Genomic DNA, 15,873 nt, shown 5'->3' on the forward strand with positions numbered 1-15,873 from the left:
CGCATGCACAGTATATTTGAAACCAAAAGCTAGTTTATTTTCAGCCTTGTCGCATGTCTTTTGACGTAGTACTGTAAATATCTGACGGCCAATGAAGTTATTTATATATAAAAAAAAATATTAAAAAAACGGCGGTGTGGGACAGACAACACTTCGGAGACAGGCAACACGTAATGCCCAGATCAGACTACAATACAAATTTGCTCTTTCACGATTGCACTGTCAGACTACTGCAATAAAATATTGTATTCCGATACCACTGCATCCATTTTTTTACGATCATTGGGCTTTATCTTGCCAACTCAAATGCGACCGGATACACTCGTTACCGCGGTGATGACAACAAGAGTTGAGCGAGCCGACTGTATTATAAGGACAAAATGGGGAAAAACGTGCATTGGTGGTCACCGGTGCTCAGGACAAGAGAGGACATTCGTTTAAGGCTTGCTTGAGGTATGTTCACATATTTTTAATACGATACGGCTCACAAGCAGGCAATAAAATTTTATGTAGGCTAGCAAGCTAGCAGTAGCACGAACGGTTGGACGTAAACATGCCGCCGTTCTGTCGAATCATGCTCTAAAGCTTCGGTGTGGGTGAAGTCATTTAATTAAAAATAAAGTAATTTAATTACAGTAAGTTAGCACCCATTATTTCTGTCATGTAATGTTGGCTTGACCTGACTGATTAGAATACACAATCAGAATCATCTTTATTTTGCCTAGTATGTTCAAAAAACACAAGGAATTTGTCTCCGGTAGTTGGAGCCGCTCTAGTACGACAACAGACAGTCAATTGACAGAGAACACTTTTGAGACATAGACATTGAGGAAAAACATTCACTGAGCAATAAAGGGTTGCTAGTTATCTGGTAATGCCGGTACAATTTTTTATTTTGACAATTGTGCAAAAAGATGCAGAGTCCTCTAGCACTTAGAGCAGTTTGAATAACTAATATAGCAATAGTCCGGTGCAATGACCATTGTGCAAAGGGCGCCGGGACTTCAATGAGTGTGTGCAGTTTAAAGTGACTAGTAGTGCGATAATCTGGGACAATGTTGATTGTGCAAATGTTGCAGATACTCCTCAGTCAGTGTGCAAGTGGTGCAGATGATCTGACTAGAGCAGTGATTTCCAACCTTTATGGACCCAAGGAACATATTTTACAATTGAAAAATCTCACGGCACACCAACAAACAAAAATGTCACAAAAAGTGGATACATTAGTTACTGTATTTTCTTCCTGCAATCTAATAGAAGACCATTCATTTGTTGTGTCTGTCACTATGCCTCACTGGCATAAATAGATGAACAAATATACATTATTTATTGTAAATATAAATTTTTGAGCAATTAAGTACATAAGTCTATACAGAAAATGAACAGGTCATTTAAATAGACACATTCCTCCATCTTGTGATTGGATCGGTGATCGGTTATTGTTTTTTTAAACTTGCTGATCGGTGATCGGCCCCACAAATCCTAATCGTGTAAAGTCTAGTTAGCAAGGGACCTTTGTTGTTTTTGTTGTTGTTTTTAACTAATCAGGTTTCAAATTTGCCTCACAGCTGGCCCACAATAACATAAGCATTTTTCCATCTCCTGTTTGGTTGGTCAGAGTAAGCAGAGTCCAACTAGCAACTTTAAGCCATTGCACACAATTCAATTCGTAATCAGCATCTCTGGTGAGTATGATGTATTTTATTTTTTGTTTTTGCCATGTTATCAGCTAAATATTGATTCTGAACTGCTCCACAAGATGTACATGGCACAGTTATGTGCTGTTATATTGTGTTTTTGTATAGTATTGATGGTTCCTTTAATTGGAACGCAATAGTGGTTGTAATAAAAGGTGGATTAAGTTGGGTAAATCCCCACTGGAGCCCCAGGTACCAAATGCCAGACACCATTTGAATGTGAAGCTTGTCTGTCACTAATCTGAAATAAGACTTACTTACTTCTGAAGATCAGATTAATTTAGGGTCTCAGCGTGACATAATGCGACCAAATAGTGATTCACTCCATCTCGGAATCGAAGCTGGGACAAACTCAGCACTGTGTGTTAGCGTCCTCGTCTTCATATTTTCTCTCCATCCTCTTCATCGTCTGGCAACAATGATGGATCAGTGTGTCGCTCTGAGTGTTGGGCTCATAAATCAGCACTTTCTGAGGAAAATAAAATTGCACCCAGCAGAGGCTAATGGCACATCTGGATGCAACTCCATTGGTTCAACCAAAAGTTGTGTTGTTGGGGTGCTGCAAAATATATTTTGCTGTCCAATAAAAATTGCACTGTCAACAATGCAATACAACATAAAACAGATGAGGTAAAGGACAGGAAGTGTAACTGCCTCTTGCTGTAGCCCCAAGTTATATTTCGTAAACAAATGCAGTGCAGTTTAGCCTCTGGAGTGTAGATGTCATGGCTAACAATGGTCTGCATTGTTCATTTTTTAAAAAGAATTACAGCTAATGTAGTTGCACTTTAAAAAAAAGAAGAGATTAAGATTCTCGTGTATAATGCGCACCCATGTATAATACGCACCCCCAAAGTTGACCTCAAAATTCTGGAAAACGCTTCTACCTATGGATAATGCTTTTTTAGAATGTATGATTTTGCTTCTACCCATATGATAAAAACACAAAGTATTATCTGTATATTGTAAGTTTTTTTTCAAAGAATTATTCTGAAGTGAAGCACTTTTTGAACACGTAATCCTTTTTTGAATTTACTTGCTCTTGTTTGGAAATTGACAGCCCTACTTTTATTTAGTAAATGAGAAAACACAGTTGTGCTCATATGTTTGATTACCCAGGCAGAATTTGTAAGATGGGTACAATTCTTTAAAGAAAACATGGACAAGGCAAAACACATTTTATTTTATTTTAATGGGATTCAAATTAATCAGTCAAGCATTTCAGAAAAGCATTATCATTAAACAAAACCTAACCATAAAGAAATTAATGATGGTTGTTGTTCAGTCATCAGTCATATAAAAAAAATAACAATAACAATTAGTAAACAACTTCAGACCAGACACATTTCAAGTAAAACGCATAACACCCTTATTTGAGTGCTCATTGTAACGAAATATGCCAGCTCTTTCATTCGAAGTTTTCACTTGTTATAGCGAAATGTCAGTCTATCCTAAAAACACGATGGCGGTTGTTTGAAGTTGTTGGTATTTTCTGTCGTAAACGGGTAAAATATCAGTTGCTTAATGATGTTTGTTAACTAAGTCAGTCTTCCATCTCCCTCAAAGTCTGCAGTAGATGCTATGCCTGGAGATACTGTACATGGTTAGACACTTTTGACGTCTATTGTGGATTAACAGTGGATATAAAAAGTCTACACTCCCCTCTAAAAATGTTAGTTTTTGGTCATGTTGAAAAAGAGAGAGATAAATCATTTCAAAACTTGTTCCACCATAGTATGACCTATAACCTGCACAACTTCTTTTCCTTTCGGCTTGTCCCATTTGGGGTCGCCACAGCGCGTCATCCTTTTCCATGTAAGCCTATCTCCTGCATCCTCCTCTCGAACACCAACTGCCATCATGTCTTCCCTCACGACATCCATCAACCTTCTCTTTGGTCTTCCTCGAGCTCTCTTGCCTGGCAGCTCCATCCTCATCATCCTTCTTCCAATATACTCACTATTTCTCCTCTGGACGAACCAAACCATTGAAGTCTGCGCTCTCTAACTTTGTCTCCAAAACATCGAACCCTGGCTGTCCCTCTGATGAGCTCATTTCTAATTTTATCCAACCTGGTCACTCCAAGAGCAAACCTCAACATCTTCATTTCCGCCACCACCAGCTCTGCTTCCTGTTGTCTCTTCAGTGCCACTGTCTCTAATCCGTACATCATGGCTGGCCTCACTACTGTTTTATAAACTTTGCCCTTCATCCTAGCAGAGACTCTTCTGTCACATAACACACCTGACACCTTCCTCCACCCGTTCCAACCTGCTTTGACCAGTTTCTTCACTTCCTGACCACACTCACCATTGCTCTGGACGGTTGACCCCAAGTATTTAAAGTCCTCCACCCTTGCTATCGCTTCTCCCTGTAGCCTCATTCTTCCCCCACCAGCCCTCTCATTCATGCACATATATTCTGTTTTACTTCGGCTAATCTTCATTCCTCTGCTTTCCAGTGCATGCCTCCATCTTTCTAACTGTTCCTCCAGCTGCTCCCTGCTTTCACTGCAGATCACAATTTCATCTGCAAACATCATGGTCCACGGGGATTCCAGTCTTACCTCATCTGTCAGCCTATCCATCACCACTGCCAAAAGGAAGGGGCTCAGGGCTGATCCCTGATGCAGTCCCACGTCCACCTTAAATTCTTCTGTCACACCTACAGCACACCTCAGCACTGTTCTGCTGCCCTCGTACATGTCCTGTATTATTCTAACATACTTCTCTGCCACTCCAGACTTCCGCATGCAGTACCACAGTTCTTCTCTGGGTACTCTGTCATAGGCTTTCTCTAGATCTACAAAGACACAATGTAGCTCCTTCTGACCTTCTCTGTACTTTTCCATCAACATCCTCAAGGCAAATAATGCATCTGTGGTACTCTTTCTAGGCATGAAACCATACTGTTGCTCGCAAATACTCACTTCTGTCCTGAGTCTAGCCTCCACTACTCTTTCCCATAACTTCATTGTGTGGCTCATCAACTTTATTCCTCTATAGTTGCCACAGCTCTGCACATCACCTTTGTTCTTAAAAATGGGCACCAGTACACTTTTCCTCCATTCCTCAGGCATCTTCTCACGCACTAGAATTCTATTGAACAAGCTGGTCAAAAACTTCACAGCCACCTCTCCTAGATGCTTCCATACCTCCACAGGAATGTCATCAGGACCAACTGCCTTTCCATTTTTCATCCTCTTTAATGCCTTTCTAACTTCCCCCTTACTAATCATTGCCACTTCCTGGTCCACCACACTTACCTCTTCTACTCTCCCTTCTCTATCATTTTCCTCATTCATCAACTCCTCGAAGTATTCTTTCCATCTAGCAAGCACACTGCTGGCACCAGTCAACATATTTCCATCTCTATCCTTAATCACCCTAACCTGCTGCACATCCTTCCCATCTCTATCCCTCTGTCTGGCCAGCCTGTATAGATCCTTTTCTCCTTCTTTAGTGTCCAACCTGCCATACATGTCATCATATGCCTCTTGTTTTGCCTTTGCCACCTCTACCTTTGCCCTGTGTCGCATCTCAATGTATTCCTTTCGCCTCTCCTCGGTCCTCTCAGTGTCCCACTTCTTCTTAGCTAACCTCTTTCCTTGTATGATTTCCTGTACTGTGAGGTTCCACCACCAAGTCTCCTTCTCTCCTTTCCTGCCAGAAGATACACCAAGTACTCTCCTGCCTGCTTCTCTGATCACCTTGGCTGCAGTGGTCCAGTCTTCTGGAAGCTCCTGCCGTCCACCGAGAGCCTGTATCACCTCTTCCCGAAAAGCTGCACAACACTCGTCCTGTCTCAGCTTCCACCACATGGTTCTCTTCTCTGCCTTTGTCTTCCTAATCTTCCTCCCCACCACCAGAGTCATCTTACACACCACCATCCTATGCTGTCTAGCCACACTCTCCCCTACCACTACCTTACAGTCGGTAACCTCCTTCAGATTACATCGTCTGCACAAGATGTAATCCACCTGTGTGCTTCTACCTCCGCTCTTGTAGGTCACCCTATGTTCGTGCCTCTTCTGGAAAAAAGTGTTCAGTACAGCCATTTGCATCCTTGTTGCAAAGTCTACCACCATCTGTCCCTCCAAGTTCCTTTCCTGGATGCCGTACTTACCCATCACTTCTTCATCACCCCTATTACCTTCACCAACATGTCCATTACAATCTGCACCAATTACGACTCTCTCTCTGTCTGGGATGCTCAGAACTACATCATCTAGCTCCTTCCAGAATTTCTCTTTCACCTCTAGGTCACATCCTACCTGTGGGGCATAGCCACTAATCACATTACACATAACACCCTCAATTTCAAATTTCAGCCTCATCACTCGATCTGATACTCTTTTCACCTCCAAGACATTCTTAGCCAACTCTTCTTTTAAAATAACCCCGACTCCATTTCTCTTCCCATCTACACCATGGTAAAATAATTTAAACCCTGCCCCTAAACTTCTAGCCTTACTGCCTTTCCACCTGGTTTCCTGGACACACAATATATCAACCTTTCTCCTAATCATCATGTCAACCAACTCCCGAGATTTTCCTGTCATAGTCCCAACATTCAAAGTCCCCACATTCAGTTCTAGGCTCTGTGTTTTCCTCTTCTCTTTCTGCCGAAGAACCCGCTTTCCACCTCCTCTTCTTCTTTGACTTCGACCCACAGTAGCTGAATTGCCAACGGCGCCCCGCAGGTTGACGGCGCCGGTGGCGGACGTTGTTAACCCGGGCCACGACCGATTCGGTATGGAATTCTTTGGATGAACGCTCATATTTGTTTGGCAAGGTTTTAAGCCGGATGCCCTTCCTGACGTAACCCTCTGCATTTATCCGGGCTTGGGACCGGCCTACAGTTTGCACTGACTTGTGCCACCCATAGGGCTGCATTCTATAACCTGCACAACAACTTTAAAAAAAAATGTTTGACCAAGTTTGAACTTTTTTGGCCGAAATTCCAAATGGTATGTTTCGCGCAAACTCAACACTGCTCATCACCAAAATAACACCATACCTACAGTGAAGCATGGTGGTGGCAGCATCATGCTATGGTGCTGTTTTTCTTCAGCTGGAACTGGGACCTTAATCAAGGTGGAGGCAATTATGAGCAATCTCAAATGCTAATTAGTGGTAGCACAAAACCTTTAGGCTTCTGCTAAAAAGGGGGGGGGGGGGAAAGTCAGAAAAAGCCTACAGGAACAGCTGAACTTTATTTAGGGTTAATCAGAAGTACTTTAAAGTGTGGCAGGTGTGCTGACTCCCATTTAACATAAGTTTGACACTTATGCAACCACATTACTTTCTTTTCACTTTCCCCTCTTGAAAAGATTAAAATGTGTTTTTCAGTTTACTTTGACAGGTTATAGGTCACATTAACGGTGGAAATTTTTTTGAAATGGTTTATCTTTGTCTCATTTTTGTATACCACAAAAACCTGCCATTTAAACATAGGGGTCTAGAATTTTTATATCCACTATATGTGTTGAATACATACAGTTATAAAAGACAGTGACCGTGTTGACGTGTATTTGCGTGTCGTAGCACATTTCAATTAGTTGTAAATTTCGGGAATAGGGTGGTTGTTAAAAGTGGAAACGTGTTTTCCATCTGATACACCAAATTTATCTACATGTGAAGTTTTCCACCTGACTTGTTTGGTCAACCAAATTGTCTTTTTTTCTTCAGTTTTGGCACAAACGTACAAAATAACTGGATTTTCTGCATTGTGCATTTTGATGGTGCCAAGGCCACTGTGACCTCAAATTCATCACTTTTTCCCTATTAACGTGATAGTTGAAGAATGCCTGGCCTGGCTTCAAAACCAGGCACATTCCATCACTGATCACTATGTAAATATCGTAGCGTACCGTAATTCCTGTTGGATTTTATTTGTCAAGATACAACGGCGAGACAGTAATTCCACCTAATAGTTTTTAGCGAGATGGATGGTGTCATTGTTCGTATCCTGGACCGAGGTTAAACTGATAGTCATATTGTTGTTTCGTGCCTCCTTTATCTCACACAGAACACAGAAACACAACCTAATCTGACTTCAGAACACGTTCATTTGTTCCGTTGTGTCGAAACATGACAGTCTCACTTGGCGGAATGAATTTGATGTCTACATTGTTACTTTCCTTATCTCTTTTCGATTAGGCCGGTTTCAATAATAAAAACATCATGGCCGCTATTAGGAAGTGAGAGATTGGGATTTTTATGGCTCGCGACACAATTTATTTGCAAGTGTACAAAGAACACTAGGGCTGTGGGATGAACATGGCACTGCATAGACTCTTTCTTGTTGTGGGTCTGAAAATGTTTTTTTTTTTAATGTAATCAAAAAACCTAACGTTTGAAACTTAAAAACAGGTCATGTTGACCTGCTACCTAACCAGGGAGTGTATAATTACACATTTTACAATCTAGAAAAAATACAATTTGTGCTTTACATTTAAATTTTTCCTAGAATTTAAAATATACATACAACATAACATGAGCATTAGAGCACACATTAATAAATATATATTTCTAAGCTTTAAAAAGGGTCATATAGACATGCATCATAATAGGAGATTGTAAATTGGCTCGTAAAATCTAGTCAAAAAATAAAACGTGCGCTTTACACATTTTATTTATCTAGATTCTAAAATGGGTCAAGTTGACCTGCAACATAAGCAGATGGTATTGCATCAAAGTACCAGAAGGTTAAAGCTCTCGTTTTTATTTCTTCAAAATTGTCAAATTTTAAAAAGGTTCTGTTTGACCCACAACATAACAGAGAGGTTAAAATTAAAACAAATTTTCTAGATTTTGAAATTTTGAAAGGGGTGAATTTGACCCGCAACATAACAGGAGGCTTTAAATAAATAAAAAAAAAAATCTACATTTGTAATCTTTAAATGGATCCATTTAACTGGCAGCATAATAGATGGGTTATAAAGTCCAGAGTTTGTGTTATTGTCACTCTTAAAATTCACCTCACTCTCGCTGTCTCTCTCGCTCTCGCTCTCTCTCCTTCTTTCTCTGTCTCCCCTCCCAGCTGGTTGGCGGCCAGTTTGACCTGGAGATGAACTTTATCATTCAGGAGCCAGAGAGCATCGTGTGTATGGTGGAGCTCTTGGACAAGTGCGAACCCACCTGTCAGGCCGAGGTATGGAGCATCTTCACCGCCATCCTCAAGAAGAGCGTGCGCAATCTGCAGGCGTGCACCGACGTGGGCCTCATTCAGGTGGTGCTTCATCGAATCTCCAACACCGACAGCATGATCGCAGGTACCCAAGGCCAAGTGGGACATAACACAATCCCTTACACACTTTACCAGGCAATATTTTGAGTAACATTTAAACATCATTAACCGCATTAGGGTCGCAGTTGCCTATCCCCGCTGACTTTGGGTGAAAGAAGCGGGGTACACCCCGGGCGGGTTGCCATTTCGTTGTTTAAAGCCAATTGGATGCGATACCATCCATCCATTTCTATAGCCCCTTGTCTGTATTAAGGTTGAGTGTGAGCAGGAGCCAATCCCATCTGACTTTTTGGGAGAGAAGCAGGGTATTAAGAAGCAGTCCTGAAATCACACATTATGGCCTTCGGATGTTAGGAATTTGTAATAAATATGGCATTTAAGGTGCAGGTGTCAAAAGACCCAGGGGCCAGTTTTGGCCCATCACATAATTTTTTTGTGGCTCACTAAAACAAATAGTCTGCTTCTTGCTAAATTGCTTTGTCCTTTAATTTTGGCAGAAGACCTATAACGAAGTAGCAAATTTTCTTCCCTTTTTACATAAATTACATCATTATTTTTTTCACCAAATCTCAAACATAAATTAGGACCAAGCCCTGCTGCGAAAATCTACGAGTAATTGGCTGGCGACCGGTTCAGGGTGTACCCTGCCTCTCGCCCGAAGTTAGCTGGGTTAGGCTCCAGCACGCCCTCTGCGGCCCTTGTGTGGATAAAGTGGTACAGAAAATGTATGGATGGATAATTGACCCCCCCAAAACAAAAACAAAAAAAACTTTGCAACTGACTATTAATGTTACAAAACAGCGACAAAGCACATATTGGGAGGGTGGCCGTGTGATGTTTGGGATAGGGGTGCCCCAAACTTTTCAGGGTATTGAAGGTGGTTTGTCGCTTAAGTTAACATGTTTGGGAAAGGCTTTGTGGGTGGGGGCTTAAGGTGCCAGAATAAGCGTGCGTCAACTCTGTTGTAAGTCGTACCGATATTGCTAGGATTACTGGGATCTAGTCTGACGGTGTTCGCATCAGTGCCCTTCTCCCCAGCAAGAAAAGGGCAGGCCTCCAGCAACTGTGCAGTCAAGTGAGGTTGAAGTAGATATTTCCTCAAGTGAAAATGTTTCATTTTTAATGTCATTTATTTGATGCGCAATCAAAAGTTCTTGATTTCATGGTCAAAGAACAACATTTTTGTTGTTTACATCATTGGGATGTCATGCTTGACCACTGTGATGTTTTTTCTTTTCAGATCTGCTGGTAGACATGCTGGGCGTGCTGGCCAGCTATAGCATCACGGTCAAAGAGCTGAAACTGTTCTTCAGCAAACTGCAAGGGGAGAAGGGCCAGTGGGTGAGTCAGATGATGTTGTCTCAGCCGTATATGTGAGGAATGTGCTGGGAACGCGTCAAGCGCTCGTCGTCGCCCCATTCACCCCCACCGGCTTGACCGATGTCCTTGTCATGCAGATGTGATGGCTCATGTTGGTCCAGATTTCTTTCATCATTGTCGCTATGGATTCTGCATAGTGCGACGATGATAATATAATAAGCCGTGCATTTTCAAGTTATTGTGTTCTCTAGTCTAGTGTTAAGTAAGATATCAAACAGTTAACGTCTTTCTGTTTGTTTGTAGTATTTATTGCAGCAACACAGGATGACCTGCTTGGCTATTTACCAGACTGATTGTCAAACTAACTGTATGACTGACTGATTAACTAAGCGCAGTAGTTTTGATTGTGTCATTCAGCTGAAAGCCAATGTGTAAATCAGGATAACCCTAAATTGTGCATTCCTTAGACTAGCCTCGGTTATTCAAAAACTATTTATTTATTTATTTATTGTTTTTTGTGTCACTCAGCCTCGACATGCTGTGAAACTTTTGTCAGTCCTGAAGTACATGGCTCAGAGGAACGGCCCAGACTCCTTCTTCAGCTTTCCTGGCAAAAATGCAGCGGTAAGTTCACTTCATTATACCACCGTTCCGCTAGAAACAAAATTAGATTAATTCAGCTTTGTTTATTTGGCTTACCAACAGGCGATAGCGCTACCGCCCATCGCAAAATGGCCGTATCAGAATGGCTTTACGTTCCATACGTGGCTCCGCATGGATCCTCTCAACAACATCAATGTGGATAAAGACAAACCTTACCTCTACTGGTCAGTCCTGGTTCCTTGACACCCATCTCCATGGGACAAAAAGAACATCCTCCCTCAGAATCTTAGCCGCTATCTTCTCTGTTTTTCATTCAGTTTTCGCACCAGTAAAGGCCTAGGCTACTCGGCACACTTTGTGGGCGGTTGCTTGATAGTGACCTCGTTGAAAACAAAGGGGAAAGGATTCCAGCACTGCGTGAAGTACGACTTCAAACCTCAGAAGGTAAGATGAGAACAAAAGATCAAACAACAACAATGGTATTTATCGCCATGTTCTTAAATAATCACTGGGTGTTTTTTTTTTTTTTTTTCTGATATCACCTGGCTGTTTTGTTTACAAAGTGTGGCCTTTCTCTCATTGCAGTGGTACATGGTGACGCTGGTGCACGTCTACAACCGCTGGAAAAACAGCGAAATTAGCTGCTACGTCAACGATGAGCTGGTGTCCTTCGGAGAGATCGCCTGGTTTGTCAACACCAGTGACGTGAGTAAAAAGCCATGGTAAAAGCGTATTTAAGCCCCTGGGGCTGAGTCAACTGTCAAAGGGTGTAAGGGGCAAGTGTGTGGCTTTAAAAGATTAGGAAAGGCTGTTCTATGACTTAAAATCAACCTAGCAATACACTAAATTGTTTCTTTTTCTTGAGACTGGTTGAAGTAGGTTTTTTTTGGTTGAATGGGATAGTGGTGCGCCATTTCTGTCAATGTGTTGAAGTGGATGCCTGACTTAAAAAGTTGCCCGAAAGGCCAACAATAACAACACACAATACAATAAAAAAAAAAGGTGCATGAAGTGCATTATTTTTGTCCACTTGGGGCCGCCATCCTCTTATTCTACATTGCGCCAATTTATCTACATGGAATGGTGCGTGGAAAGATTATCCCTACGAAGCTTGGAGGCAGAGAGTTTGCATGACCTACTTTTGTATTTAAATTATTCGAGTTAATTGATTAATTGTTTCTACCCTACTATATGTTATACAAGGTTTGTATAATTTATTTTATTTTGGTGGGTTGGAAATTGGTTTGTGGTGCTGGCGATAGCGGTGCAAAAACTTTGTTGTTGTGTTAAAGTGGGTACGTGGCTTAAAAAGTCTGGGAAAGGTGGTTCTATGACATATCAAAGTAGCTATACACTAAGTGGGGATGGGGGGAATTTGGTTTCCAGGGACTGAACTGAGTTGGAGTGTTGAAAGGGAATGCGTGACTAGAAAAGATAGGGAAAAGCTGTTCTACGATCTACAATCAATGTATCCATATGCTAAATGGGGATTATTAGGGTTTTTTAAATTTTTTTTAAGGCAGGCAGAATTGCGGGGGCTGTGGTACCAATGATAGGGGTGCGTCAACCCTTTCTTGGTATTTAAGGTGGTGCCTTGCATAAAAACATTTTTGGCGCTCACTCCGCAACAAAGTAAACTGACCCATACACTAAATGAGGTTTGGATTTTATTTCAAAGGCAGACGGATTGAGGGGTTGCGGTCTCAGGAATAGGGTTGCGCCAACTCTGCTTAATGTTTGAATGTTGAAGGGGGTGTGTGTCTTAAAAAAATTGGGAGTGGCTATTCTACGACCTAAAATCAATGTAGCTAATGGATAGGGGTGTGCCGCATCTATCAGGGCGTTGAATGGTGTGATTGGCTTAAATGTTTCCATCACCTCCTGTATTCTGTCTAATGGCAATTAATAACTTAGAAGCAGTGTTGTCCATTACAGATGAATATAATCTCTAGTCTTTGCTAGATCAGATGGCCTCGCTGCGCAGCTTTCATCTTTTAGTGTGGATGTTATGGGGCAAAATGGTGGAAAAAATGCACCCCCTCTTCTGTGCCTGTCATTCACAAATCACTGCATGCACTGGTGTCACAGCATGCAGGGTTACTTGTCTAAAATCACGTTTTAGAAAAAGAACTGGCGACGAATGCTATAGAGGCTGTCATTGAGGATATTTATAGCACATTGTTCTCACATCTTTGCTGCTATTTTTGTCTCTTTTTATCATCATATCTTAATACCTTTTCTTTTCATCTTTAAAATATTTTTTTGGGATGTTTAGAGTGCTCTAAAAATGAATGCTTATTCCCACAGACGTTCGACAAGTGCTTCCTAGGCTCGTCCGAGACGGCTGACGCCAACCGGGTCTTTTGCGGCCAGATGGGCGCCGTCTACTTATTCGGAGAAGCCCTTAATGCTGCGCAAATCCTGGCCATCTACCAGCTGGGCCCAGGGTACCAGGTAAGATGGAAAGGAGGATGACAACCCTGCCCATTTAAGCGCCAGTGGTAACCAAAAATGTTTTATTTTTACTGAACATACAGTATATTGTCATACAACAGTTTGTTTCCATGACCACGTTTGTAACTCAAAAAACTTATATTTCAAATAATCTTTCCCCAGTGAAATGAATGGAAATGCAATTAATCAGTTACAGCCCCCCAAACATCACCAACAGCATTTTGATTAATAAATATTATAAACAATAATGTTATAAATAAAATTCTTGTTTAATAAGAATAATAGCTTTTTAGAAATTGTACTTTCTAAAAACACGAAATTATAACATCATTACATATCATGCATGAATCAATCCAATGCATGCATCATGATTTCATGCATTAATTCAATAGACATTTTGTTTTTGGGTGCTTGCCTTTGCCACCAGAGGGCAGTATAATATATACCGACATACTACACGTACAGTGCCTTGGAAACGCGAGGGCAGTATTTTGAGATCCATCCACTCTGGGAGCGGTTTTAAAAATGATGCCGGCTCCATGTGGACGAAAAGTCGAACGATAAATAGTTTGCGCTTACACTGAAATGTGTTGATGGGGCCTGAGTCCATTGACATGCTACCTTGATGAGTTACCCTCTAGATTTCTAGTCTGTGCTGAGCAGTTTGTTACCACAACTTGTTTATCTGGTCAGTATGTCACTTGAATCAGGAATATTTCCAAGGGTCTTTAAAACTGCTGTCATTCAGTCTCCTTAAAAGAAGACAAGTCTTGATGCCACAGTACCGAAAAACAACTCCAGAGTGGAAGAGAGTCCAACCCCTCTCGAGAGGACTGGTACCAGACCCCAAGCTGTGCGTGGAGGCGAGTCCGACTAGATCTAGTCGGAACTTCTCGACCTCACACACCAGCTCGGGCTCCTTCCCTGCCAGAGCGGTGACATTCCACGTCCCTAGAGCCAGCTTCTGTAGCCAGGGATCGGATCGCCAAGGTCCCCGCCTTCGGCCACCGCCCAGCTCACACTGCACCCGAGCCCAATGGCCCCTCCCACAGGTGGTGAGCCCATGGGAAGGGGGACCCAAGTTACCCTTTCGGGCTGTGCCCGGCCGGGCCCCATGGGCGCAGGCCCGGCCACCAGGCGCTCGCCTTCGAGCCCCACCACCAGGCCTGGCTCCAGAGTGGTGCCCGGTCCATCGTTTGTCGTCAACATAAGGGATCTTTGAGCCGTGCTTTGTCTGGTTCCTTGCCTAGGACCTGTTTGTCATGGGTGACCCTGCCAGGGAAATAAAGCCCCAGACAACTTAGCTCCTAGGATCATTGGGACACACAAACCCCTCCACCACGATAAGATGACGGCTCAAGGAGGGGTATTATAAACATGAGAAATCAAATTTGCAATATAAGACATCAGTGGTATTTGTTTGTTGTTTTGTATTTAAATAGATAACATGAATTCTTCTATCTCTCTATCTTCTATTTATCTATCTCCAACTACCTTTTTGATGTAAATCTTTTTTCAAAGACCAACAACAAAACCCAAAAAAATAAGAGTGTCAATAAAAATCCAAACCTCAAACAATTGACACTCCCTGCGTAGGAGTTGATAAAGGGCATTAAAAAAAACATTAATTCAATTATCTTATATTCTTTGTTACAGCCACGTTGCTTCACACACGACAAACAGGTCTGTCTTTTATTTCAGTGAACAGATAATCTGCCTCCCACCTGTCTTGGAAGTTAACTGTTTTCCATCTTTCATTTGGCCATTTTTGGGAAGGGGAAGTGTAAATTTGCTCGAGGACACTGGTACCATAGTTGCTAACGACTGCAGCAGAAAGAGAAGGGGCGCTTGCTGGTCAAGACTGATGGGCCAACACACTTGCAAAGCATTCTGGGATTTGTAATATTAGTGGCGCATGTGCTATATACTGGCAGGCCAGCTGTAATCTACATTTAATATAGTCTTGCGGGCCAAATATGATTACATCGTGGGCCAAATTTGGCCCCCGGGCCTGAGTTTGACATATGGTGTAGACCTTTCTCATAACCACTAGGTGGCGGTGGTAATTTGAAATGAACGTCCATCCATTATCTGAGCCGCTTATCCTTACAAGGGTCGCGGGAGCACTGGAGCCTATCCCAGCTATCATTGGGCAGGAGCCGGGGTACACCCTGAACTGGTTGCCAGCCAATCGCAGGGCACATATAAACAAACAACCATTCTCACTCACATTCACACCTACGGGCAATTTAGAGTCTTCAATTAACCTACCATGCATGTTTTTGGGATGTGGGAGGAAACCGGAGTGTCCGGAGAAAACCCACGCAGGCACGGGGAGAACATCCAAACTCCACACAGGCGGAGCCGGGGATTGAACCCCGATCCTCAGAACTGTAAGGCAGACGCTCTAACCAGACGTCCACCGTGCTACTGAAATGCGCATTATACACGAGAAATTACGGTATTCCAGAGCTGTCAAATGTTCCGAAATGTTGTATTTTGTTATGGAAATCACTGAACGTTGACTTGTTACGGCCGTAACACTGAT

General features: G+C 42.3%; 1 protein-coding gene across 1 annotated transcript in view; it reads left to right on the forward strand.

Annotated features, from left to right (window-relative positions):
* lrba (LPS-responsive vesicle trafficking, beach and anchor containing) overlaps nt 1-15,873 on the forward strand; it is a 272,786-nt gene that overhangs the window by 24,504 nt on the left and 232,409 nt on the right. The window contains 7 exon segments of the mRNA XM_061678832.1: nt 8,742-8,973; nt 10,189-10,289; nt 10,797-10,892; nt 10,974-11,095; nt 11,189-11,315; nt 11,457-11,576; nt 13,179-13,325. Coding sequence (XP_061534816.1) covers nt 8,742-8,973; nt 10,189-10,289; nt 10,797-10,892; nt 10,974-11,095; nt 11,189-11,315; nt 11,457-11,576; nt 13,179-13,325 — 945 coding nt within the window.

This window comes from Phycodurus eques, chromosome 6, assembly GCF_024500275.1.
Source record: "Phycodurus eques isolate BA_2022a chromosome 6, UOR_Pequ_1.1, whole genome shotgun sequence".
NCBI classification, from domain to species: domain Eukaryota; kingdom Metazoa; phylum Chordata; class Actinopteri; order Syngnathiformes; family Syngnathidae; genus Phycodurus; species Phycodurus eques.